Source organism: Pseudopipra pipra, chromosome 3, assembly GCF_036250125.1.
Source record: "Pseudopipra pipra isolate bDixPip1 chromosome 3, bDixPip1.hap1, whole genome shotgun sequence".
In the NCBI taxonomy this organism is placed as follows: Eukaryota; Metazoa; Chordata; class Aves; order Passeriformes; family Pipridae; genus Pseudopipra; species Pseudopipra pipra.
The window spans coordinates 44,419,561-44,446,413 of record NC_087551.1 but is presented as its reverse complement, the minus strand read 5'-3'; the positions used below and the strand labels follow the sequence as shown (position 1 = coordinate 44,446,413).

The 26,853-nt window shown below is 35.3% G+C and overlaps 1 protein-coding gene across 23 annotated transcripts in view; it reads left to right on the top strand.

The window, feature by feature from the left end:
* AFDN (afadin, adherens junction formation factor) overlaps positions 1 to 26,853 on the top strand; it is a 122,204-nt gene that overhangs the window by 45,392 nt on the left and 49,959 nt on the right. For 13 of the 23 annotated variants that reach the window (XR_010429142.1, XM_064648926.1, XM_064648916.1 and 10 more), the window contains exons 7-18: positions 1,455 to 1,566; positions 1,942 to 2,109; positions 3,625 to 3,669; positions 8,950 to 9,044; positions 9,834 to 10,096; positions 11,727 to 11,796; positions 13,859 to 13,974; positions 18,467 to 18,528; positions 19,398 to 19,603; positions 23,237 to 23,257; positions 23,991 to 24,136; positions 26,439 to 26,533. Coding sequence is in view for 22 of the 23 variants with exons in the window: in XM_064648926.1 (XP_064504996.1) it covers positions 1,455 to 1,566; positions 1,942 to 2,109; positions 3,625 to 3,669; positions 8,950 to 9,044; positions 9,834 to 10,096; positions 11,727 to 11,796; positions 13,859 to 13,974; positions 18,467 to 18,528; positions 19,398 to 19,603; positions 23,237 to 23,257; positions 23,991 to 24,136; positions 26,439 to 26,533 (1,399 nt within the window). In the remaining variant the exon portion in view is untranslated. The remainder of the gene's footprint in view (positions 1 to 1,454; positions 1,567 to 1,941; positions 2,110 to 3,624; positions 3,670 to 8,949; positions 9,045 to 9,833; positions 10,097 to 11,726; positions 11,797 to 13,858; positions 13,975 to 18,466; positions 18,529 to 19,397; positions 19,604 to 23,236; positions 23,258 to 23,990; positions 24,137 to 26,438; positions 26,534 to 26,853) is intronic. The other 10 variants (XM_064648930.1, XM_064648928.1, XM_064648929.1 and 7 more) reach the window with 3 other exon arrangements.

Below are 26,853 nucleotides of genomic sequence, written 5' to 3'. Positions count from 1 at the left end.
ACATGTATTTCTTGTTTTTTAACTAGTTACCTTCTGTCTCAAGGGCTTTGGAATTTAAAAATTGTGGCTTGTTGAATAAGGCTTTAAATACAGTGTTACCTTAATTAGATAATCAAAATTATCCTGTAGGTATAATTGATTTTAAAATATGAGATGTGAAATAGAGTGGTTTAACAAGATAAGATTTGAATGTAGATGTGTTTCTGTTTCCCTCTGGTTTATACATTTTAATGTTTTCCTCCCTTTATAATATCTTATCTATTTGAAAATCTAATTAAAGATAATTTAATTAGTCCTATGTTTAACCAGGTTTTGCATAGAAAATGTTTTAGGGATTACATACTTTTGATCTTAAATGTACTTGTTTCCTGCTTGGAAGAAGATGAAAGGATGTTTGAGGTGGATCTGTGAGAACTTGGTTAACGCAGAAGTGGGTGTGGAGGAGAGGCAACAAATGAGTGGAAAGCCTCTTGAGGGCTGCAGCGTAGTTGGGTGCTGTAGCCAATAGCTGCATCACTTCCGAAGGTGTTACCTTGGTCATAGTTCAGAGAGGGGAATAATTTAAAGCAGTTTGTTTAAAATAGAATTGTCTATGAATTTAAATAACATTGTTAGGATTACAAATGAGGGAGTAAAACACATTTTATTTTTTGATTCAGCTTTGAAAGATCTGTCTAACTTAGAAGGTACTCATGCACTGTAATACTTCCTGTCATTGTTATTTGTGCTTGATCACTGTGGGGAGCAGTAATGCATGAAATCTCCTTCAGAGTCAGACTTCATGAATCAGGGTTTCCCCCTTCCTCTGCTTTGCAAGGGTATAGCTGTAAAAGGTCTGAATAGTCCATAGTTCTGTTCCAAAAGTATACTTAGTTTTGTTTCTTCCTTAGAGCCAGACAGCATGAAGCACTTGTGTGAAATGCTCCAGTTGTACCCTTAGTCTCTGTGTAGACCAGGTAAATTTTGGGTAAGACAAGGAGTCAGGAGATAGGACACTGTCTTAGCCAGCTTGTGGTGTCATTTCTGAAGATACTTGTGTTGCATTAGCAGAATGGCATTAGCAAAATGCAAGGCTGATTCCAATATGTGAAATAATAAAGGAAACTTCAGTTTTATAACTGTCATCTCCACAGATTTTTTTTTTTTTTTGCCTTGGCTGTTGAGTTATTGGAGTAATACTTTTTTACTAGAAGAAAGATCTTATCTGCCTTAAGTGTAACTTGCTTTTCTTTGCTTTTTAAATATATCTGGTGTTCTGGGAAGCGTGATTTAACTGTAGCAGGAGGTCAGAAAGGAGAGTTAGAAAAAGTCTTGGAAAGCAAAATACATTTCAAGTTACTGAATTATTTGGCCTTATCTCTCACATGCAAAAAAAAGTAATCAGAGGATATACCCCTGAATACTCTGTTCTGATTATCCACTAACAGCTCTGAAAACTGACAATTCTTTTCTAGGTCATGCTGCCTCCTGGTGCTCAGCACTCTGATGATAAAGGTGCTAAAGAAACTATTCTTGATGATGATGAGTGTCCGCTGCAGATCTTCAGGGAGTGGCCTAGTGATAAAGGTATGTCCAAAAAGCTTAGAGATTTTTGTACCTTGGGTCCGTGCTGTGGACCCCCTGTAAAGTAAGAAATTCTAACATATATTTTAGTATGTTTTGCTTTTGGGCACCTTTAATATTAGGGAACATTAGAGTTATTAACTATTTCATTATGCACTGTTTGTAGCATTACATCTTTAGGTAGCAGAAAGATTTTACATTTTATCCTAAAGTTTCTACAAAGGCATACTTATTTCTAAGTTAAAACTATTTTGAAGAAGTGTCAGGAATTTAGTAAGCTAAAAGTAATCCTATGGAACACTTGAAAATTAATAGATATTGGTTGTGTGTTTGTTCACTGATAGTGTGACTCAAAGGATGTATAATACTGTGTTTTAGGACTACTAGTCTTTCAGTTGAAAAGGCGGCCTCCTGATTATGTCCCAAAGAAAACCAGGAAAATAACTGAAGGAAAGCCATTAAAGGGGAAGGAAAGAGTTGACGGGTCTGGCTATGGCTCTTGTCTTCCTCCTGAGAAACTACCGTACCTGGTAGAATTAAGCCCAGGTAAGAATTCTGATTGTCTAACAGTCTAAATTACATTATTACATGGTCATTTGGATTTTCCAAAAGTAAGACTTTCATTGTAAGGACAAGGAAGTCTGTGGGCAGTGTAGGTGAATGCCACATGAGTTGTTCTTCTGATGCCAGACCCTGAATTGGAGCTGTCTAAAGGTAGAGCTGAATATTTCTGTAATATCAGAATTTTAGCAGCAAATGTTTGGAGTGCAAGAAGAGGAGAAATTATTTCGTAAGACTTTGTCTGTATTAGTATGATTAGTATGAAGCTTTCAGTGTTTTAAAAACAAAATAAAAAAATCATTGAATCTTCAGCTTTCTTTGTATTTTGGGCTTTAAAACTTGGTAATAAGTAAAATAATTTAACATGTCATATTATGGGAAACCAGAAGAGCACTGCTCAAATCTCATTTGTTTTACATTCACAAGTACACTGTAGCATACCTGGAATTTGACAGTACTCTGCATGGAAAATAACATTTTTTTAACAGGACAAGAACATGAATTTTTAAATCAAACTTAAATGTTAAACATTTTTCAGTCTATATGGAACCTTCAAATCACTGGCAAGGCTGAGTTTTATTTTGGCATCGTTACAACTCTCTGGGTTGCGTTGTAATTTACAGTTAATTTTATGATCTAGGAACAGCCAGGAGAGATACAACATACATAACATGTGCTCTTAATTGATATTGTCTTCATGTTTAAAGATTTGGATATGGACTTTCATTTTTGATGATTTAGTTATACACAGCTCTTTTTCCTATTACATGTCACTTGGGTACACTCAGATATTCGAGCAAATGTTACAATTTGAAGTGCGGTTGTTTACCTTTTGAGAAGCAAGTTTGGAAATTGGTGCTAAAACCTTTGATCAGAACTGCAAACAAAAGGTTAAATTCATAGTCAAATAGTGTGGGTTTTTTGTTTGGTTGGGTTTTTTAATCCAGATGAAATTAGCAGTGCACAGAATATATTAAATCTATTATTCTCTTCTATATGGTGAGGTTTGGTTTGCATATTAATATTTTGGATTCTTTTAATAGTACTTTTGATTACTTGTGCTCTGAACTCTTACTCTTCATGGAACGCAGTATTAAATGTTGTGCTTGGGCAGTGGAGCAAGACATCCATGAACTGAGGGAGGAAAAACAATCTGAACTGCCACAGGTGTCAGCGCTGTGTACTAAGCCTTCACACATTGCCTCTGGGACTGACCTGTTGTTCATGGTTTTCTTCTAACAGCTTGTTATCCCTTTTCTAAACAATAAGGACTGTTTCATTCGGTAGCTTTGTAGTACTGATGTCTTTATGTTCTACCCAGTTTCTGAAGTTGAAAGAGTTTAATGCACTTCATCCTTATAAAATGAATAAGTGTGGTCTGGCTACGGTTTCACCCTTTCCTGTCTTTTCTTTTCTTGCCCTCCTCCGCATGTTCTGCATGGTATCTGTCCTGCTGGTGCTACCTTCACCTGGGTCCTCTGCATGTGTTTCTAACCCCAGGGAGAAGGAATCACTTTGCCTACTACAACTATCACGCTTACGAAGGTAACGCTGTATTTAATACTGTTCTCTCATTAGTCACTAAAAACTTCACTGGCTGTAAATCTCGTGTTTCTTTTTGACAAATGAAGGGCTATCTTGTTTATCTTTGGGGTTTTTTTTTCCAATGGACTGCTTTGGTGAAGTAGTTACCTGTCTTGTCAGCTACCTTTTAATTATTGATCTGTGAACAAGCATCAAATTTATCATGAATGTGCTATCATCCAAAGAGTTCAATGTTCCATCTACAATTAACAGCTAAGTTTCATAGGGTGGTTTAAAAGCAAGCAGTTTTATGGTAGAAATAAAAAGCTCTTTGATCCATCTGCCTGCAAAATTCATAGTTAAAAAGTGTATTGGGTAAATGGCATAGAACTTAACCATGCTTTCCACTGTTTGACTGCATTGATGCAGTGGATGAAATCTGTGATTTTTGTGTGAAATAGTTTGGACCACTAGTAAAGTGACCTTACTTTTTACTCCGTGGTGTTCCATAGCATCCTTTGGTATTTCTGTTGCCTGGTTTGTGTTGTTGCCTAACGTAAGTGGTATGTATCAAAGATTTGGCCATGTTAGACTGTAGAGTTTTGTTCAGTTTTATCTGCAGTATTTGAAATTGATAACCTAACCTACAAATCATTATGCATCCTCGATTCTCTGTAGAGTTTAGAGTAATGTGCTGATCCATTCTGGTTTGGCCAAACAGATGAGAATACAAAGCAACTTTCTTCATTGTGAAATGTCTTACCAAAATACCTTTTCTTTTCTTAATTTTTATTCTCAGTTTCCTCATTTTGTTTTCTAGACTGCTGTAAAAGTACTACATGTAGTAGCCCATGTTGCTTACCCTTTCTTTCATGGTTGTGGAGTACAATACTGGGGTTTAAAGAACTCTTTTCAAACCTATGCCTCCAGTGCTCAATTCTTGGAATTGAATCCAGACTTTCATTTCATTAACATCATTATTCCAGAGAGTAGAAGAGTTTTGTAGAGTGTGCTGAACTAAAAAGCATGGATGGGCTCTGTAGGAACACTTGAACATTAAGTAGAAAGCTTGAAATTTGATTGTGTCTCACTGGAAAAAAAAAAGACAGCTTCTTAAATCTTAGAGTGTGAAAAAGAGATCTTCGTATTCTAGAGTCCAATGTGTCTCTTTGGAACAAAGCACTTCAGGATATTTGTATTTATTATAGAAATAACTCCTGTAGAAATGTCCTCCTGTCAAAACGTTGACTGTCTGTATTCTTGCAGAGGAACCTAGCAGACTCATGCTTTGTGCAGTTGTACAAATTCAGTAAGTTTGCTACAGGAGTTTGTCCAGTTTTTCCACTTCTCCACAGCTGCTGATGTTGCTGGTTGTATGACTGTTTCATTGACTGAAGATTGGATTCTGGATGCTAGAAGATGCACTTCAGTAGCTTGTGGCTCTAAATGTGGCAGTGAGCAATTGTCTCTGTATCCAAGTTGTGAAATGAACCAATAAACTGAGATGAATCTGATAGTAATAGAAATAGACTGGATAGACTGAAGTGAGATTTGGCAGCACTTTGAATAGCTGATACTGTCTATGTTATCTGTGAATGTGGTTGCTGATGAGTTCAGGGATGTTATTAACTTCAGTTATTCAATTCTAATATTTAAAGGCTGAGGAAAATGACAAAACCACATTTTTTCAGGATGTGAGTCCCTGAGATCTTACAAGCCTGAAATCAAAATTACAAAGCATTAAAAAGAAAAAGAGGCAAAGCCATAAGGCTTTTCTCCATGCTTCATCACAAAAAGAACAACCTGAGCTGTAAAATACATAGCAATGGAAGATGCAGAGGACATGCAGGTATAACAACTCAGAAAGAAGAATTGCAGAAGGTTGGAAAGGTTTGAAAGCCTTGGCTTTCAGCCAACCTTCTTTCTGAGAACAGAACTGCAGTATATGTGTAACACTTTTACAATTAGTTTGAAAGAATTTTGTTCCCTATTAGAAGAACAGTTTATAAAAAGGTTTTCCATTGGCTTTTTCTGCTGGAAGTGCACATCTTGTTGGAAATTTAATAGCAGAATTATCTCCTGAATTTCACATGACGTTTCAAATCTGCCCAACCATCTCCTGAACTTATTAGGGTTTAAACTCTTAACACTGAGGAACTTGTGCAGGAAATATGCTTTTCAAATGTAGGTTTAACTAATTTAAACTCAGTAGGTGAAGTCCATTGTGTGACCATTTTTGTTCAGCTTTGGGCTTACTTGTTTTCTATGATCTGATCTTCATCATTTGGTTTGGTCTGGTTTTAAGTCTGTACTATTTCCTGGCATTGTTTCAGGCATTAGATTAGTGAAATCAATTGAAATTATAATTTCCAGAGTAGTGTAGGGCTCACCTATTAGTGGTGAAGTAACATATTTAAAATATATATCCATGAAAGTCAGCCTTAGTTTTTTCTGTTGTTCAAAAAATATACATTTGTGTTTTGAATCTCTGAGTTGATGTGCTTACAGTGACTGTTCACTTCACTACACAGTTTTTTTGTAACGCTACTATTTGAAGTATGAATGTTGACTCGTAACTGCATAAACCAAGTCATGAAATCTATCATCCGTAGCTAAGAACCGCCTTAGTGGACTGTCATGTTTTGGGGTAGGGTCTTTGCCATAGGTGTGGCAGAATCTTTGTCCTGCTGCAGTGAGTTATGAGGGATACATTCCAAACAACATTTAGGTGAGCTTTCAGCTGTTGAAAAACAGGGAGTAAAACACTTTACACTGTAGTATAATGCAACCTTCCTTCCCTCCTGCATCTCTCCCCTAGAACAAAAAGGCCTTTCATCCTTTTATAGAATTTATAGTAATTATCTTCAAGATTAAGAGACCTTTTACTGTAGAAATTGGCTTTTACTGGGTGGAGTATTACATGTGTGTTCTAAATAACTTTTGAGTAACTCCTTAAATCTTTATCGTTTTTGTAGGAATTAAAAATATCATTTGTATCTAGTGTTGTTCCAAAACAAGTTTTTTTCATGTTACAATGGATACTGCATAGAAACAAGAGTCTTAATATGCCTCAGCAGAAACGCTGTGATACTAAAATATATTTCATATGTGAAAACACATTTTTTGGATATAATCTATATTGAGGATATACAGTGGTGTGATGTAAACATTAGTAGAACTTGATACTGATTGATTAGTCACAAGTGCTGAACTTGGGAATGAGATCAAGAAGTTCTCTTAAATAAACACTTGAAAACAATATTTTATAATGTATCTTGCAGAAATATATAGGAATATTATAAAGGTGCTGTTTTTTTCTTTTTAAAATGTCAGAAATGAAAAAGCAGGGGGCAGTGGGAAGTATGTTTAGTATAGGGGTGAAATCACTAGACTGTAAAGCCTATTCTCTAATCTGTATATAAAGAGCTTAGGAGAAAGTGCCATAAGAAATTAAGTACAAAAGCCCTAGATAACTAGCCCTGACTTTTATGCCATTGACTTTTTTGAAATTCCACTATTTTTGCTTGTTGAATAAAGGTCCCTTCCTCCAAACTGAATCTTGTATCTTTTGGGTGCCAGATTTACCAAACTAGGATGTAGGTAGGAGGAGGAAATGCTTGGTTTTTGGAATCATAAATAAGTGAAAGAAGCTACTTTAACTTTTGAGGTGTAAGCTGTGAGGAGACATAATAAAAATTCATGGAATTTGGTATAAGCAGCCAGGTGTATTCAGTGACCTATTACATGTCTGCTTTTGGTGACATTGAAGATGCAACCATATAATTTCTGATTTAACATTGTTAAATATTAAAAACTGCACATAATTCAAATTGTTGAAGATACTGCATTATCATTACCTTTTTTGGGGTACAGTGATATTAAATGTATGCCTCTCTAGACTCAAATACAAGGTTTTAATAGAAGGCTTATCCCTGTACCTGAAAAATGTTTAGAGGAGGGAGTACTCTTATGATTAATGCTTCTTTTGTGATGGGTGACATACTAATGTAATGGCAGTGATTCTGTGTTCAGTAACTGCATATTACCGTAGTATCAGCACTTCACTTTCGTATTTGCAGTACCAGTCTATGGACTATCTGTGCCTGGTGTCTTTATGTCCTAATAGCATCCAAACAACCCCAGAAGAAGCTTACTACTACCATTCTACGGTTAAATGACTTGCATTCTGATTTTAATAAACAGATCCTGGTAGTAAAGCTGGGATTCTGCTGCTGGATTTATGGAGGTTTTGTTTATATTGACTTTCATTTAAAGACTTGAAGATGACTAGTATCCTACCGCAGACACTGTCACTGTATGTGCCATGGCTTTAATAATATTCTCTAATGCTTTTTGGGGGATGACTTGAAGTCATTGTTCATATCCACAGGTAAGACATTTTTTGTCTTGCAGCCTCCCTTTTTTACATCTTTGCTTTGGAGAACAGATTGGAGAGAAGTCAGAAGTGACAGTATTACTTCAATAGCTGATAGTGTTTAAAGTTGTAGGATTTTCTGGGAAGCAGGGAGCACTTATATGTACTCCACAACCCATTGTATTAGCCTGTGAAGGCACTAACTAAAATCATGTACACTTTATGTCCAATGTATCTTGTGAAATTTTATTCTACTTGGACAGTATGTACTTCTGGGGGGAGTAGGAAGATGAACTTTATTGTTTACCTCATTTTCTGTGAGATGAAAATATAGGTCAATGGGACTATAAAGATAAGGCCAGAAGTGCTAAAGTCCTATATATTAAGACTAAAGCTGTTGTAAGTAAACATTATGTAAGATTCTCTTTTAATATTGGTCTAGTTCCAGTATCTGATGAATTGGAAAGAGTTTGTTATGTGGACCACTTGACAGTACATATTGCTGATAATCTGTACTTCAGTAAGGTCAATAAATTCTATTATTATAGAGATCTGCAGGTAATTTATTTTCCTAATCTTTAAACCCATTCTGGTATACCCATATAAAACTTTAGAGTTTAACAAAAATTGTATTGTTCAAACTACTAGGACATAGAGAAGGTTTTTCAAAGTATGTTCAAAATAGTAGTTCCTGATTACTTTGTTCTTTGCATTTGTAGAAAACAGCTGCTCCAAGTAGGCTCTGTCTACTTTCAGTGTTCTTGCATTATGATGAACAACTAAGTTCCCAGAAAATCTTGAAAGGACGTCACTCAGTGTTTTTGTGAACATTGGTATTCTGAATTAAATTGCAAAAATGTAGAAATATTGTGTGAATATTTGAACTTTAATAACTTGCAAATTAATATTTATTACTTGCTGTACAGATGGTTCTGACTCCAGAGATAAGCCAAAGCTCTATCGTCTACAACTAAGTGTCACTGAAGTTGGAACTGAAAAATTTGATGACAATTCCATTCAGGTATGGAAAAAAGCAGACTCAGATGACAGTACTGGTCTGATCTCTGGTGTGTTATATGTAATTGTGGGAACTAGTAAAATATGCTATAAATACTCTTCAAAGCTAGAACGGTAAAATATTGCTGCAATTTCATATGAATTCATTATATTAGTCATATTAATGGTCATAACTGTCTGAATTTATTTCCTTTCTTGTGTTAAGAGAAGGGTTTTATTATTTTAAGTAGGGTAAGTAAGGTCTTTATAATTTAAGGATTTTATTATTCAAAATGGGGGTTTCTGTTTCGTAACTGGGTCAAACGGTGCATATCAGTGTTATTGTAATTGCTTAATGGCTTTCAAGTCCTAGTCTCGATCCCTTTGAGGTAGAATTTCTTAAGTGTATAAAATAAGAATATTTATGTGAAGCTCGTGACAGGCAGTCTCTTATAGCACCCTGGGTCCATGTCAGTGCAGTTAATTGACTTGTAATTACTTGCATTGTGAGATTTCACATCAAAACAGCAAGTGGAAGAAAACAGTCTGAACAGTATATGACCAAAAAAGTGAAAAACTTTTTAAGGGATTTCTGCTGCACATGTTAGTTAAATATGTGTTTTATTATTCTTCGTACAATGAAAAATGAAGTGAAGCTCACTGATCATAGTACCACTCATCTGTGTGAAATTCGTAAGCAAGGAAAGTTAAATTACTAGTCTGTAAATAGGGTAAGCTGCAGCTCAGTCTCTTTATTTTAATTTCTGCTGCAGTATAATTTAATTTATTCTATGTTAATTAATTCTATTCCCAGTTATTTGGTCCAGGAATTCAGCCTCATCATTGTGACCTCACTAATATGGATGGAGTTGTTACTGTAACCCCAAGAAGCATTGATGCTGAAACCTATGTGGAAGGTCAGCGTATTTCAGAAACCACCATGCTGCAAAGTGGAATGAAGGTTCAGTTTGGGTCATCTCATGTATTTAAGTTTGTGGATCCTACTCAGGACCATATTATTTCCAAAAGACCTACTGATGCAAGTCTTATGGTCAAAGGCCCAAGACACAAAACTGGGTGAGTAAAATTTATTTTCTTCCCGCTGAGGTGAGGAGGTGAGCCTTGGAAAAAAAATAGAGAATGAGTGCATTATAAATGGCCTGTGACTAGAGTATGACTTAAAAGCAACTACTCAGAACTCATTTAAAGTGTTAAATATATAATTTGAATACTTGAGCTCCACCTTGTGATTTTATTTAGGATTAGCAAGTGTCTTTTCATTATGGAGTATTCAAACAAGTTTTCCTCATGCTCACTCCTCTTCCTCATGTTAAATACTTTAATGTATTTCAAAATTCATCCAACCTTTGGGATAAGTAAAGAATTTGCTGAATGTTTTCAGAGAGCCTGGTTTTTGTTTTTTCTCAGATAACTTTTAAAATTCCACTAGAAGGAAATGAAGTAATCACGAAATGAAACTGTTAAGATAGGGAACTAAATGTCTCAATATAGCAAGCTCTTTTTACAGTATGATTACTTATGTTCTAGTTCCTGTGTCACAAGGACGAACAGTCCAGAAGTCCACGCTGCTGTTTTTCTGTATATTCATATTTTTGATAGGTGCATAATAAAAATACTGATTGTAGATTTAGTGACTTGTAGGGGTTCAGGTGTTTTCTTCAATTGCTGCAGAAATAATCAGAAGAAACAATCTTAAAATCATTTTGTATAGCGGGGGAAAAAAACTAACATAACTCCCATCTTCTCTGGGTCCAAATGAGGCTACTATTGCTGCTATACACATTATTGTATAATGTGGTTTTGAAAAGAAACAAATTGGCTTGGAGATGAGTGAGGGAAAGGTATCTAGGAAAAGAAGCTTATCTGCTGAGTTAATATAGGTGTTTGTTTTAACCATTATTATTTTTTCTCCACTTTATTTTCATGTGGAAGGATACTGTATGCTTGCTGTAGGACCTGACTGTAGGAAGACCTCCAGCCATTTAGCTGTCCTGTAATATTCCTACTTAAATCCTGAGTTCATTCTGCATTTAGCCTGCAGATCAATAAATAAATGCTCTTGCAGGTTTACATAGTCAACTGCAAAGCACTGCGTTACTGCAGAGCTATGGCAAAAGGCTATTGAAGCTTGAACAACTAAATACTTTTAAAAATCTTTAGAATAAACATAATAACATGCATTAGTACGATTTATGAATTATTTATGTTATCCAGAATGTTGTACATTTAGTACTGAAGAACTGTTGCAAGTCTACTGTAGGGAATACAAGGCCATGAACGTATTTTATGTGTATTTGTTTATGTGTATTTATATTTTTTCACTTGATACTCTCAAGACACATGGTATGACTCTTGGGGATGGTCCTGTGCAGGGCCAGGGGTTGGAATCAATGGTCCTTGTGGGTCCCTTCCAACTCAACATATTCTGTGATTTTGTGAAATTAGCTAAGAATCTGTTTTTCCAAATTAAATGATCTGTGTAAATATTTTTAATAAAATTAAAATTTAATTAAATTTTTAATAAAATAAAATTTAATAAAGAATCGATACAGTATTAAAAAAAGTTAATATTAGCTGGACTCATGGTTGAATTTTAATTTATTAATTTTACTACTCTGTTCCTTTTTTGTTAAGTGTTGAACAGTATAATTTCTAAAATGTACTTTAAATGTTATCTTACTTTTAGAGCTGTACAGGAAACCACATTTGATCTGGAGGGAGATGTTCACAGTGGAACAGCACTACCAGCAAGCAAGGTATTCCATAATGACTAAATAATAAAATATGTAGGTTAAATCAAAATTACAACATCAGTAGTACTTTGGGAAGTGTGGCCAATTCATCAGTCTCCCTGGCCGTTTTCTGTTGTGGATGGGCTCAGGTATCATGTGCATTTTTTTTTTTTTGTTTGAGGCTTTTTTCCCACAAAACTCTTTCGTTTAAATTTGTATTGGCATTTGGCATGCATTCTCTGTCAAGAATAGTGACATTTTTTAGAAAGGGAAATTCCTTGAGCCTGAAGTAGTTTCTCCCCAAATTGACATGTGCAGGTAGAGATTTGTATTAAAACTGATACATCATTACCTTGTGTGTGTAGCATATGGCTATTGTCATCTGTGATCGAGTAAATAAATGTTTTATATAAAATGTGAAAGGGTGTTAAATTTTACTTTAACTAGGCTTTTAAAATTTAATGGATGTGACATTAGGCTTCATTAGAGCTCCTGTACACACATTGCCTAAACAAACTGTCTCTGCAGTCATAATTATAAACATTTTATGAGGTGGTAATCTTTGCTGGCTTGCTTTCTGCACTGTCTGTTAATAAATTTTGTGTCAGAATTGCGTTTTACAAGAGCACAGTAAAATGGCACAATGGTTAATGCCTTACTTGGCTATGATCACATGCCTCAGATGAAATGAGAGTGTGAATTAGTTCAGCAGTATGAAATGTACTAATCCTCCCAGAAATGCATTTCCTTTTATGTTTTATTACTACTACCATAAAATTGAAATACTTGTAAATATTTAGCAATATTAATGTGTCAGCGTAGGTATTAAAAATACTCTGATAGCTTTTGAATATCTTTGTTAGTCTTTTTTTTTTTGCCTTGCCACAGTCTTGATTCAGTTTCTCTACTTTCTTTCTAGCTTTGTGATAGTGCTTTCTTTTATCTTGTGTGTGTTCTTTACCTATCAGAAATACCTACCAGAAATTTGCAAACTAATAAAATGTCTTAAAACTCAGAGTAAGAGTTTCTGATACGACTTCATATCCTTTTCACACTCATTAGAAAAATACTAGTGGGCCTAGGGATTATTATGAAAATTTATTTTATTTTCTAGTTGTGCTGTTTGAGAATGTATATGACATCTTGTTATCTCGCTGATGAATCACTCATTTTCTAACAGTTCCTCTCTTCTAAGTTCGCTTTTCCATTTGGAAAATGGGTAACAGTAACTTTAATGAAAGTTCTTTGAGATATGGTGATGAAAAGTGGTTCTGTGATTGGCATGTCAGTACTGAAAAAAATATTTTGCTAAAACTCGTTTTGAGATGCACTTTTTGGTAGGTTTTCTTATGTCAAAGCAAATTATTTAGTCCTAGAAACTTCTTATGAAGTGTTGAAACACTTCATATTTTACTGATGTCTCGTTTTCAACTCTATACTGAAAATAATTGCTATGTGTTTTGCTGCTAAAAGCAGCGTTTGTCCCCTTCCTGGTAGAGTTTGATGTAATTGGAAATTAAAAATTAAAAGCTTCCTATTCAGAATTTTGGGACACTGAAAGAAAATAAATTAAATGGTACATAAAAAAATAACATAGTTTGAATTGCCACTTCTTGTCTTGGAAAACTGTGTACTGTCTAGCAGATCAGAGTTTCCTTAAGATCAGGATAAATTATGTTATGGATCAGTAGTGCAAGCACTTAGAACTATTGCAGAATCAGGGTGGGGGAGCATGGACAGTTTTAAATCGGTAAATATGTTTAACTTTGTCTCTTACCTAAAGTTTTCATTACCAACTCAGTCTGTATTGATAGCTTTGCAACTTTTAAAGACATTTGAAATTTTCATTATAAGTTCTTGCCGTACATTAACAAAGAGCTGCTTCTCTCTGGCCATCGTGGTCTGTTGAATTGCAAGCAGCGCTTCATTGTGGCGGAAACACCTGCTGAGCTGCTGGTCGCTGTGCCATACCCCTCTCTTCTGTTCTCCCATCTCTTTTCAAGCCTCAAATTGACACTTCATTTTAGTAATGCCAAGCTAATCCAGTGTTTGCATGCTAAGCACCTGTCCTGCTGTTTTGAATTAGAGCACCAGCAGGCTTGATGGTGACAGGACATCATCAGCATCCAGCACAGCTGAACGAGGGATGGTGAAGCCGATGATTAGAATAGAACAGCAAGATTACCGCAGACAGGAAAGCAGGTAGGAAACGTGTAACCCATTACTTCTCATAATGGAAAAAAATGGATAAGTTGTTCCAATAGATCAAGCATCATAATAGTAGAGGTGCTTTAAAGTATTTTAAACAGTCTGGTTTTCCCCATGGAGAATGAGGTTTTCTTTGAGATCTTGTTCCAAATAAACCTCAGAATTAACAAGCAAAGCAAAAAACTTCAAAATACTTAACAAAATACTGAAGCAAAGGATTACTTTATTTTTTTTTTTTATTTGCAGTTCTCTTTGTGAAGTCAGGCTGACAGTTGTGTCACATCATTGTTGATTTGTGGTTAGGCATGTCATATGAAATGTCTTCAATAACAAAGGTACAATTATTTGAAATTTTCATTCGCCAGTGGCAAGAAGTTGTGATTTCCTCTGGAGAGTGAAATAACCAGGTCATTGCTATTTCTGCTATAGTGTTGTCAGCAGGTGTGGAATCTGTCCTTTAAGATACTTAAAACCTGAGGGGACAGGGTAGTGAACACCTTGCTCTAGTTGACCCCATTTTGAGCAGGGAAATGGGACCAAACAATCTCTAGAGTTCCTATCTCACCTCAGTGAATCAGTGATTATGTGAACAGAATTTTTTTCAAATCTTTAGAAAAATACAGGATTGTATTGCTGTCTACATAAATCACCTTTTAAATTTAGATGAACAGCTATGATAAATGGATGAAAGGTAAGGTAAATGTGCTGCAGGGATAAAACGTGCAGTGATTCAAGTTGTAATGCTTGTAGTATGAAGCTTTTAGTACCCTTAGATGGATTTATTTTTCACTAGACAGAAAACAGAGTTCAGAGATGTGAGTGGTAGAAAAAAATACAATCAAAAAAGAGCAGAAAATTGTGCTTCTGCCTGAACTTGAATGTTCAAGGGTTTGTAGTAAGAAAATCTTTTAAATACTTTCAGTGAAGTTGCAGTAGAATATAACTCTGCTCTACTCTGCAGTCTCTTGGTAGAGTATCTGGGCATTTTGAGATTCTTTTTCAGAACTGCTTTTATTAAGGTTACTGAAGATTTAACTCCTCCTTATTGAATTACTAGTATTTTTAACTGTAATTTTCCTCTTTCATAAAAGATGACCAAAACTTCTTTCTGAACTTTTTATAGCCTTTCAGAAGTTCTTGAGGCTGCTGCTGTTAGTATTTCTTGATCTGTGTATGTGTGTGAAGATTATTACATTTCTATGAAGAGGATTATCTTGTGCTATAGTTCTTTATTTCAAAAACACAGAGCCATCTGTGAGCTGCATTTTGGCTTTATTTTGTTGTATTTTTAAAAACTTTTAAAATTCTTTCTAAAGAGAGTACTCATTGCTAGTCTTTACAGTTTTTTTTCACCTTGGTTCCTTTGTGCATGAAGTATTTTTACAGAGGCACACCTAAATTTGTGATAACTACAACCACAGAAATTTTTATCACCAGCACTGGCATTGATACTTTATTTCTGTATGTATCTTACATGTCTATAGTATGTGTTGTGTAATCCCAGTGTTATTAATCTAAATACAGCATTTCTATCATGTGCTCTTTCTCTGATAGATTCACTGTGTTGAGGTTAACAAATTAGCAAAGTCAGAGTGTCAAATTAGGGCTTGGCAAATTAGGCAGTGTGTTGCTCAAGTACACTGAATTATTCCCTTTTGTTGATGTATTTCGTGGATCTTCAATTAGGTTTCCTCTAGGATACTCTGGTCTCATTTTGTGAACTGTAAGGATAGTAATCATGAACTGCTATATTAGTTTGAAAAACAAAAAAAATCTTCACTGAGCAGTTGCAGGTTCTTGTTGCTGTACCACTAATCCACCCCATATTACCCCATGTGTCTACTTTTTGAGTGTTCATCACTACTGTTCAAAGGTGAATAATAAGTCAAATAAGACTTTTTTTCCTACAACTTCACTGAATGGGTTGAAGACCAAAGATTAGAACTTGGCTGCCATGTTTTTTCATTTCTAGAAAGAAAATTAATTGAGAACTGAGAGCATAACTCCAGTTTACTTATTGGGTATAGTTGTTCTGATTGAAATGTGATTCTTGGAAATAAAATATAATGATTGTTTAGTTAAAGATTGCAGTCATACATGCTCATTAGATAACTGACTACAATTAATATGGGCAAGCATATAATAAAAATCAGAAAAGATCATTTTTGCCTTGGATACCTTTCAAGAGTTCTTAAAGATGTGATTGGTTGGAAATAAGAATAGTGATAGAAAAGTGGTGTTAACTAAATGCAGACACTCACCCGATTCCTAATTTTAACATGCTTTACAGAATTTATACATACGTAGTAGGCTGGCTAAAACAATCACACAAGGATATTTTCATTTTTATGCAGTTTATCAGAGACAATCTAGGAGAATACAGAAATACCTAGAGAATGTACTGTTTTTAGTGCAATTTTAAAGTATAGTATTACCTGATACTATACTAAGAGAGAAGGCAACCCCTAATCAATATTTTATGGCCCTCCCAGACATAACCTAACTAGACTTTCAGACTGGTTTAGCTCAAAGAATTTCATCACCATAGAGAGGCTTTATCTATAAAAGAATAGCACGTAGAGAATATATACTTAAAATGTATCCAGTAACAAAGCAGGTTGGGCAGCTGCTATCATATCAGAAGCACAGAGAATTATTCACTTGTGCTGAAAGAGATCAATATAATTTTTTTTTAAATAAAATAAAATAAATCCTTCAGCTGCAATCTGTCACTGGTTTACTAGCCAGTTTGTTAAAATATTTCTATGCCTTATTACCATTCCTTTAATGACAGATTAGAAATTTCTCTGGAGTTGTCACTATAGTTCTACTTTATAATGCTGTGTATTAGTATTTTATAGAACTAATTAAGTTTTCAGTGAAGATGATGCACTCTTGACAATGTGGAGATAGTTAGAAATTAGTTCATTTTAGATTTATAGCAATAAAAAGAGATGAGCACACACCAGATGAGTGCTTTTCATAAAGAGAGCATGTTGTCATGTTTGAAATGTAACTGAACTGTCAGAAATTTTGTACATATTGCCCTGCTGTGACTGCTGTTCCTTAACTTTCAGCTCCTCAGAACTTGGATTTGCTTAATATAGGTATTATCTAGATGGCATAACTGAGTTCTCTCTGCTGGTTTAAAGTTTTGCAAGTTTAAAAAAGAAAGGCAAGCAACCAAACAAAACCCCCACAAAACCCTAACTTTTTGGTTCAATATGCTAAAATTTAATTTTAGATCTCTTAATATCAACCTTCAAAGTTTTTTTGTTTTTGTTTTTTTTGTTTGATTTGTTTTGTTTTGTTTTTACTACAGGAGACAGCTGAATAAAGGCTTTCAATGTCCTATCTCTGCTTTGTGGCATAACTAATAATACTCAGGAGAATGAGGTTTATATAATTATATTACATTAATTTCTTTATAAAAGTTGCTGGGGAAAGTATTTGAAAGCTACCTGTGTTACATGTGCTTAAAAATGGTTATTGCATGAAGATAATGTTAAGCTGCTTTTACTTATTTCAAAAAAATAGGTGCTCAACTGCAGAGAACAGCTCATTTAATGCTTTTACGTTAGGGAGGAATGATAGGTTAGACATCAGGAAAAGGTTCTTCACCCAGACAGGGATTGGGCACTGGAACAGGCTCCCCAGGGAAGTGGTCACAGCACCAAGCCTGACAGAGTTCAAGAAGCATTTAGATGATACTCTGAGGCACATGATGTGACTCTTGTCCTATGCAGGGCCAGGAGTTGGTCTTCAATGATCCTTGTGAGTTCACTTCCAACTCAGTATATTTGATGATTCTGTGAAATACATGATTCTATGAAAAGTGCTTCACCTTTTGCAGACACCAGAAAAATCAAATTTTGTTCAGTTTTCTACTTTGTGATTTCTCTAAAGGTAGTGGTAAGAACTAGCCCTACAGTCAGTTACAGCGAGGGTGTAATTCTGGGGCTCGTGCGATGACTGCTGTTTCTTAATGTAGTGTAGCAACAGCCAGGTGAGGCTGGGGGCTAAATTTGACCTTCTTTTCCTCCTTACCAGAAAAAAGTACAAATAGGTTCACTAAATCCTCATCAGTTTTGAGGGCATTAAAGGCAGCAAACTACATTTGTTGTAACCAAGCTGATGTTCCAGGCAAAGCTTCATTCACTTTCTTTCATGTGTCCATGAATAATTTGTTATTTGAATCCTGTCAATAGCAGATGGCAAACTGATCCTGTAAGTCTGCTGTGCAGTGCAGAAGAGGGTGTTCATTAATATCACAGACTCGACAGTTAAAGTCTGTATTTTGATCTATTGCGTTGCTGTCAAACACAGCTTGAATGATTCTGGACGAAAGGTAAAAAAAGGATCATTTTGTGGAAGGATGTTGTGTCAACATCTGGAACCAGTGTATTTGGAGAAATCTGTCATTTTACAGTGGAATTCATATCATCTATGTGGATTGTTTGTTTTGATTGTTCTCATCTTTCTTTAGATCTCAGGATACCCATGGACCAGAACTGATACTGCCTGCCAGTATTGAATTCAGGGAAAGCTGTGAGTAAATTGTGAAGTTACAACACTACCATGTTGACACCTTTTTCTGTACTGTAATATTTCAGTGAGTTTGAAAACTTACAGGTAATTTAAGTAAACATTGAAAAAAATAATGTCTGTACAGGTGACAGACAATCTCAATAGACAACTAGATCAAACAATCTAATTTGTTTTATTGGGAGGGTGAACAGATACTTCAGATATTGAGGCAGGTTCATGCGTATCTAATTCTAATTGCATTTCAACTCTTTATCTTCAGATACTGAAATAAAATGTGAAAAAATTCTAATCTCATCTCCTCAACAGTATTCATTTTCTTCTATACAATTCTCTATGCCTTGGATAATAGATTATGTCTTGGTCAAAATCCATTTTATATTAAATTTGATTAGGTTAACATTTTCATTTAGAATTTCATTTTTATTATCTCGCTCCCCAGGTTTTTAAGGCCTCAGATCTGGTAGAAAAATATCATACCAGAGATTGTCCAGACTCCAAATATTTGAAACTAAATAGATCTGTAAGCAAGCAAATACTGATTTTTATTTTTTTTATTTTTGTATGGAAACTTTGTAGGAATAAAATGTACAAGAGAAATCTTGCATTTTCCTGTTCCCTTGAAGGTGCAAATTCTCAGCAAAGAGATAGAAAATAGTACAGAAATGTTTCCCAATGATCAGATTTTCTATCTTTCTGTAGAAGTGTGTTGTTAATATGCCTGAGTAACTGTAGGACATAATAGACAATTAAGAGCTCAAATTCCTGTGTCTCCCCTCTCCCTCCCACCAAAGAAATCATCTATGCCTCAAGTTATGAAAATTTTCTTTCTGTCTTTGGCTTTATGTATTTTTTTTCCTCTTTTTCTACAGCTGAAGATGCCTTCTTATCTGCCATTATAAATTACACAAATAGCTCGACAGTTCATTTTAAGCTGTCACCTACGTATGTGTTGTATATGACATGTCGGTATGTATTGTCCAGCCAGTACAGACCTGACATCACTCCTGCTGAGCGTACTCACAAAGTCATTGCAATAGTCAACAAGATGGTGAACATGATGGAAGGAGTGATACAGGTGAGTTACTCTGCAAAAATATGTCAAGGGAATTACATACGTGCTGTTGGTAATCTAGCAAACTACTTAGTCTTTTGCTTAGTCTGACCCTTAACAACAGTGGGTTAAACTGTAATACCTACGTTGATTGCCCATAAGGAGGTTTGCTTTTATGTCAGTGAGTAATGTGAGCGCTAAGAAACTCTCTCCTGAGCAATGTGGAAAGTTAGGGAGTGGCTGTTGCTCTGAAGATACGTTCCCTGACGAGGTCAATTTTCTCTAGAAGGTAAGATCTTTGCAAACATTTCTGGCTGTGAACACTTGTAGAACAAGTTGGATGGGCCTATTAAAGAATACCATATAGGTAGCAGTTGTTTGCACTGATTGATGCTTGAAGTGAACATGTTAAAAAGATTCATGACTCTTTAGTTTTGATCTTGTTACTTTCACAACTTTTGTAACCACAAAATTGGCAATAAAAACTTGGACTCTTTGAACCAAGCTGACACAATTGGTTTATAAATGGAAATACAAGTTCTCAAATGTTCCAACATTTTATATGTAGTCTAACACTATTGCTGCTATATGTGCAAGATTTCTACAGAAGCACCGGGTGAGTTCTCTTTAGTGTAGGAATGCAGGATCAGATCCACTGGGTTGTCTGTGAAGTTAGACAATACCTTGCATTGTGTAACTTGATAAAACGGTCATATCCTCAAAAAGGAGTTAGTTTGGATATCTCTAATAATTAATTATTGCAACTTCTTTGTCTGCAGGTTTTTTCTCAGAGGAGAAATTGAAATATGTTTCTGTATTTATTCAAGCAGGTGTATTTGTTGCAAATAGTGCTGCCAGAGTAGCTTATATAGAGCAAGGACGCTGCTGCACTAAACACTATAAGAGCATAACAAATGCATCAGTCCGGCCTTAGAGAATTTACAATGCAAGTGTTACAAAAGAGGTTGATTAAGGAAGAATAGGAAAGTAAACAACAGAAGTGGCATACAAGTCACAGCAAACCAAAACTGTTCAACTTTTCTTCCCATTTTGTAAAGATTGAGTGGAGTTTTCAGCATGGGGAATGTCATCATTAGACAGGTCTGTAAACTTATACAACAGGCCCCCAAGAAAGAATGGGAGAAAATGCCAGTGTTGAGGACATTTTGCAATAAGAAAATAAAGATTAGTCTTCTGTGTATGTTCCAAAGCTGATCTGAAGGTGGAGGGCAGTTGGAATCTGAAGTGAAGAACTAGTATGTCGCTTTGAATCTTGATGTCACAGTGGATATTAGATAAAATTGAAATGGTATCAAAAAATTAAATATTCAGGTTCTTTTAGGAAAAAAAAAAAGGAAAATCTCGTTGTGGAAGAGAGGAGACTGGCTGTAGTGGAGAAAATGAGCTGGAAAGGGCCTGTACATAAGCAATTCAGCTGGGAGAATGGAAACAGAGAAAGGGTAGGCTTCAAATATAAACTGGAAGTTACAGTTCTTATTCAAAAAAAGTCACTCAATTTATACTATCAATGACCCAAAAAAGACTTTGAATGACAGAGGTTGGTACAGTGGGAAAGCAGAAATAATGTTCTCCATTGTTTATGTTGAACAACTAACCATGTAGCTGCAGGAAGATACTAGAGGGCTGGACTCAAATATCAGTTTGATTTGAAAACAAATCAAAGCTAGAAAGTAGATTATCTTCTGAAAATGTTCATTTACAGCACTGAGAAGGGCTTCCCAAATCACGTGCAGCCTTGTGGTTGTTTTTCAAGCAACTGTATTTTCTATAATCCTGATAATACTATTACAAAACTGTTAAAACCAAGTGTTTGTCTGGACTGTCCTTTGTGAAAGGCCATTTCTACAGCTTTGTAACTCCACAGTTGCAATCTAATATCCAACCTGAATTTTAAGGAACACATCAACAAGGAAGTGTATTTGTGGTTTGTGAAAGATGTTACCTAGTTGCAAGAAAAAAAACAAAAAGAGTCGGAGGTTACATAAAAATTAGGAGGAGGTTCTTTCAAATGTCATGCTGAAGAAGCTGGAGGAAAGAGGGAAAATCACATGGGGGACAAAAAAGTAAACTTCAGTGAGTTTCAAGGTTAATGTGCTGGAGACAAAGAAATGCGTTGCTTATAATGAGCAGTAAAATGTCTTTAGCTTGGACCTGTCTTAGTGGAGTATAAACAGTAGGAGCTAAGCTAGGTCAAATTGCTTCATCTAAGGTGTAAAATAAGTTATATTGATGGCCATCACAGTTAAGTTACCATGTAATAAGTCATGTCACAATTCCTTTTTTGTATGTCTGACTGTAAAGCATTCCTGCACTAAAAATGATATGAGGGTGTGAGAGAGAAAACAAATGGGAGGCAAGGGGAGAGAGGCACCCTAAACAGAAGTAGTGAGAAGGTGTACAAATCCTGTGCTGTACTGTGGCAGTGAAATAAATGATTTAGATCCTAATTTTGCCTGCCTAGATCAGAAAATCTCTTTACAAAGTTACTCAAGAAGTACTTGCTAAGAAATTAAATATGTGACTTTCTGTAGTCTCTTCATTAGTGTATGCAAATATTATAGATGATTTAATATGAGATAGGAATAAAATTGGAGAGATCTATGAGACGGCTCAGGGCTTTCAATAAAAAACTAGGAATAGATACTTTATATAAAAAAGCCATTTTTTGTATCCTGATTTTTTTTCCCCCCCAATCATTCTGTGGCATTTTTCATCCTTTTTAAATTTTAACATTCATTTGTAGAAGGAGCATCTTCTTTTGTTCTGTGCCAACACATCTTCAATCAGTTCAGAGTGCTTTGGTTGGAAAGGGAAAAGAAACAGAAATTTGGGGGTTGGAGTTCTAACTAAAATTAATGGCAAATATTGTCTCAAATATTTGCATCTAAACTCACTGTGTTACAGGGAGAGTGATCTGAATAGAAAGCCAAAAATAATTAAGAGCTCAGTTTTAGATAATCAGACAAACATATCTGTTAGGTTCTTTTTTTTTCCCTCTTAAGTCAGTGTACCTTTGTATGTACCAGCATTAAGAAACTTAGTGTGGTATTTCATTTGAATCTTTTGTTGTTTAAAATGATCTTTTTGTTCTTTAATTGAAAAGCCATGTATTAAATCTGTCCTAGGTGTTTTATGTATTTTGTTTGCTTTTGAGTGTTGTTGGTTGGGTTTTTTGTTTTTGTTTTTGTTTTTTTTTTAAGTAGGTGTTTTCTGTCTCTCTTTTTATGTGTTTGTATATTGTCCCCATTGCAGCAGTGTGGGCAAATAGCTCCCTGGATCTGTTACTCAGATAGCTAGTTTCCCCACTGCCTGCAAAAAGTCCTAGGGGGTTTCTGTGGCACACTGAGCATGGAATAATCAACTAGTTTGGAATGTCAGCTACTATAAAGCATTCCTTGGATGAATTGTGACATGTGGGCACTTCAGTTTGTAGCTGTTGTGCTACTAGTCCTATTAAAATAATTAAGTTTTTCAAAGGAGCTCAGTTGCATCGCAGCTACTGATTAATGCATCTGTGTATAACTCTGAACATGTGTTGTACCTTCATATTTAGTGTTTGATTTCTAAAGCTTTCATGATTGTTCACAAGTTTCTTTCTTCTATTCTGTTTGATTTCCTTCGTCCGTTTTTCTCCAGGAGGTAGACCAGGTTGATCAGGTAGGATATATTGCTGGGAACTGATCCTAGCTATGTTGGCTTAGCTCAGTTTCTCATGCTGCTTTCATATCAAAATACAATACTCAAACAGCTGGACTTGAACAGTTCATAACACTCATTCAGCAACTGGAACATGCAGTACTAAAATCCTTTTTTGACTTTGCAACTTTTACGGCATTCCATAATTTCTGCTTAACGCACTTCAATGTGGATATGAAATGACCAAAGTTCTTTTTCTTCCCTTTATTTTCTTTTTTTGTTGTTTGTGGTTCCTATTCTTTGGATTTCATCTGAGGTTGCCTGGCCTGGCATTTGTGGTCGGGAGATGGTGAGATAGATCAGTACTTGATACTGAATCACCTGGTATCACAGCCAGTGAGCGCAGTATCAGCGTGGCAGTGGGCAGTAGTGAATATGCGCTTAAAAGTGCACAGATTACCAGATACTGCGTTCTGATAAGCTCTTAGCACTAGATGCTTACGTTGTGGCTTTATTGATATGGCTATTGGCATTCTATCAGATGTTCGTGTGTTCAGTGAACATGTTAAAATTGAACTCACTAGTTACAGCACTTGCAATATTACATGCAAACATTTTGCAAATATCTGGTATCTGAGAGATGTATGGTGAAATGGGAAGAGGTACTGGTCTATCTTTTGGAGTCTTTTTAAGCTGCCATGCTTTATTTGAAAACTATTTCCCTGTATTATTTCTTGCTTCTTTACACTTACAGAAACAGAAGAATATTGCTGGGGCACTTGCCTTTTGGATGGCAAATGCATCTGAATTACTGAATTTCATAAAGCAAGACAGAGATCTTAGCCGAATTACTGTGGATGCACAAGATGTTTTGGCGCACTTGGTTCAAATGGCATTCAAGTAAGGCTTTCAAACTTAATGTTTTACTTACTGTATTCTGTGGTTTTTAGAAAACCTTCACATTTTTGTCAAATTGTAGGTATAGCAATAATGTCTTTTGTGTATTGGTAAATATCTGAGAACTTATAAGAAAGGCTAGAGTTACTTCTTCAGACAGATGCCTTGTTTTGTGAATATGGATCACTGAGTTATGCAATGAGTTTCATCTGTTAGCTTTTCTTGTGAAAGTTGAGGCTGCCAATGAAAATGTTAAGGAAATGTTATTTAAATTTAGTTTGTATTGATTGCTCTCTCAATGTAATGTGAGAATGTGAGGAAAGGTTATTTTTGCTGTTAATATACAAATACATAGGATTAAATATTTACGGTTTCTAAAGTAACGAATCTTGTGCTCTTTAAGGGCTTCTAATTATAATCCGCTTTCATAATTCTCATAAATAGCGATTTGCTCAGTGGTTTTTTTGCCCAGTTTTTTTTTTTTCTTAAAAGTAGAAGGACATGTTTTGGCTTGGGGTAAAAATCAAATTATGGTTGTCTGCTCAGGCAATTACAATACTGATTAAAAGAAAATTTGAAAGAAGTACCCAAAGGGAAGGGAAACCCTCAGAGGAAAGGATCCTTGAACAAAGACAACAACATTGACTGAGCACAGCACTAATCAACAAGAAAGGCTTAATTTTTGTTCATATTTAGATTTATTTTCTCCTTGAGCCACTGCTAAACAACTATTTCTCAGCAAATTTGTGTATCGGAAGCTAATGTTTAGAGAAGCTCCAGTGTACCTTGGGTGACTTAGACCCAGCCTTCTTTCACTAGTAGGTTGCCTATTTAAAATATATTTCCATTTTTCTGTAATATGAAATATTATATTCTGTGCCCTTTTTATACCGTGACAGGATGGAAGACCTAACCATGGTTTAACCATTTAGCTTTAAAAGTGCCTCTTTTCTCTGAAGAGCAATATGTGTAGTACGTAAAACCTGATCATTGCTTTCTGAACTTGGCAAAAGGTTTCAGAGGAGCACCAGACCCCTTTGTATGGACTCCCACAAATTTATTTTTTCTCTTGGTAAATTATGAGCAAATAGCGTACAGCAAGTAGGTATTTTGACAAAATCTTTCAATTTTTATAGCATCTCTAAATTACCAACTGTTAATGAAGCTGTGCCTTTTTGCTACAGCTCAGTGTTTTGCATTGGTGTTTTGAAACAACTCATTGCTACTTCAATTTTCTAGGTAGTCATCGAAGGCAGAATATTGTTGTGGCTAGGAAGCAATGGTGCTGTATTTTCCTTTGTGCATTATGAACAGACTGGATGCAAAAATATTTCTGAATTTTAGTTGTGTGAATTCTCACTATGTACACTGTAACTGGCAGATTCCAAATGCGTGTATTAAACGTTTGGAGAACTGTGGAATATATACTTAAGAGGCAAATAAAACAACACAATTGAAGCATGGAAAACAAGAAATCTGCCTTGAAAATGTTATTTGATGATAACAGGCAGAAATCTGCTGTGAAAATATTACTTGATGGTGACTAGCATATGCCAGGACTGGTTGAAATTGCGATGGCTTTTATTTTGCAGCAACTGGTGATATTTCATTAGGAATGTTACTAGTGAAACAGAAGGGGAAGTTTTAGAAAGCCATGACATATTTTCCTTTATGCAGGTGTTTACAATTTGATTCCCTTTTAGTTTCAATTCTTAACAGGAAGTGTATAAATGAATTCACAAAAACAATGTAAAAGAAAATGTTTAATTATAGCAGAGAAAGAATACTAAAAAAGACTTTTCTTTTCAGTGTAAAGTTAAAAGAAATACAAGAATCAAAAAATTCCTCACACAAAACACTAGGGCTGTTTCAGGATTTTTTTACCCTGAGTCAGAATAGGAATTATTTTTTTTTTTTTTAATACTACTCTTGGTAGATTTTAAAACAGAGAAAAGTGTGTTTCTGTTTGGAAAAAATAATTTTTGCAAACTTACAGAACCCAGGTTTGGCCTGACAGCATCTCTTTGTGTAGCATGTGACCTTTGCTTACAAGTGCGGTAGTGATGCTGCATTTAAATGACTGTGCTTGTTCCCAGACAACCGCATTCTTTTTGCAACATTTTTAGGAAAAGTATGGGAGAGTTGGTCTCTCTGGCCTTTTAAAACATATTATTTGGTTTCCTACAGTCACATTCATAACACTGTGATTTCAAGAATCTTGTAATTTGATAGATCTCTTTTCTTTAAAACCATTTGTAATGAGCACATACAGGATTTAATTATTTTTTTCCCCATTCCCTTCCAGGTACCTGGTTCATTGTCTGCAGTCAGAGCTTAATAACTACATGCCAGCATTCCTTGATGATCCAGAGGAAAATAATCCTCAGAGGCCTAAAATAGGTTAGACTACTTGATCATTTCTTTTGTCTTCCAAACATACCATTAATTGTTGACAGAAGTTCTGTTTATTACTAGTGATATGACATCCATGAGTTGCCCTAACCCTTGAAAATTGTTTGGATCAATTTTGTATGGATGATAAGAAAGGACAGTAGGGACATTCAGGTGATCTATACTGGGTTTAAAAATCATGCAATAATTTAATATGGAGGGCAACCTCTGGGTTTCATCTAATTGAGTGTCTTGCTCAAGGCAGGTGAAACTGGATCAGGTTTTCAGAGTTTTAAATGTCCACTGAGGGATGGGTATCCATAACACCT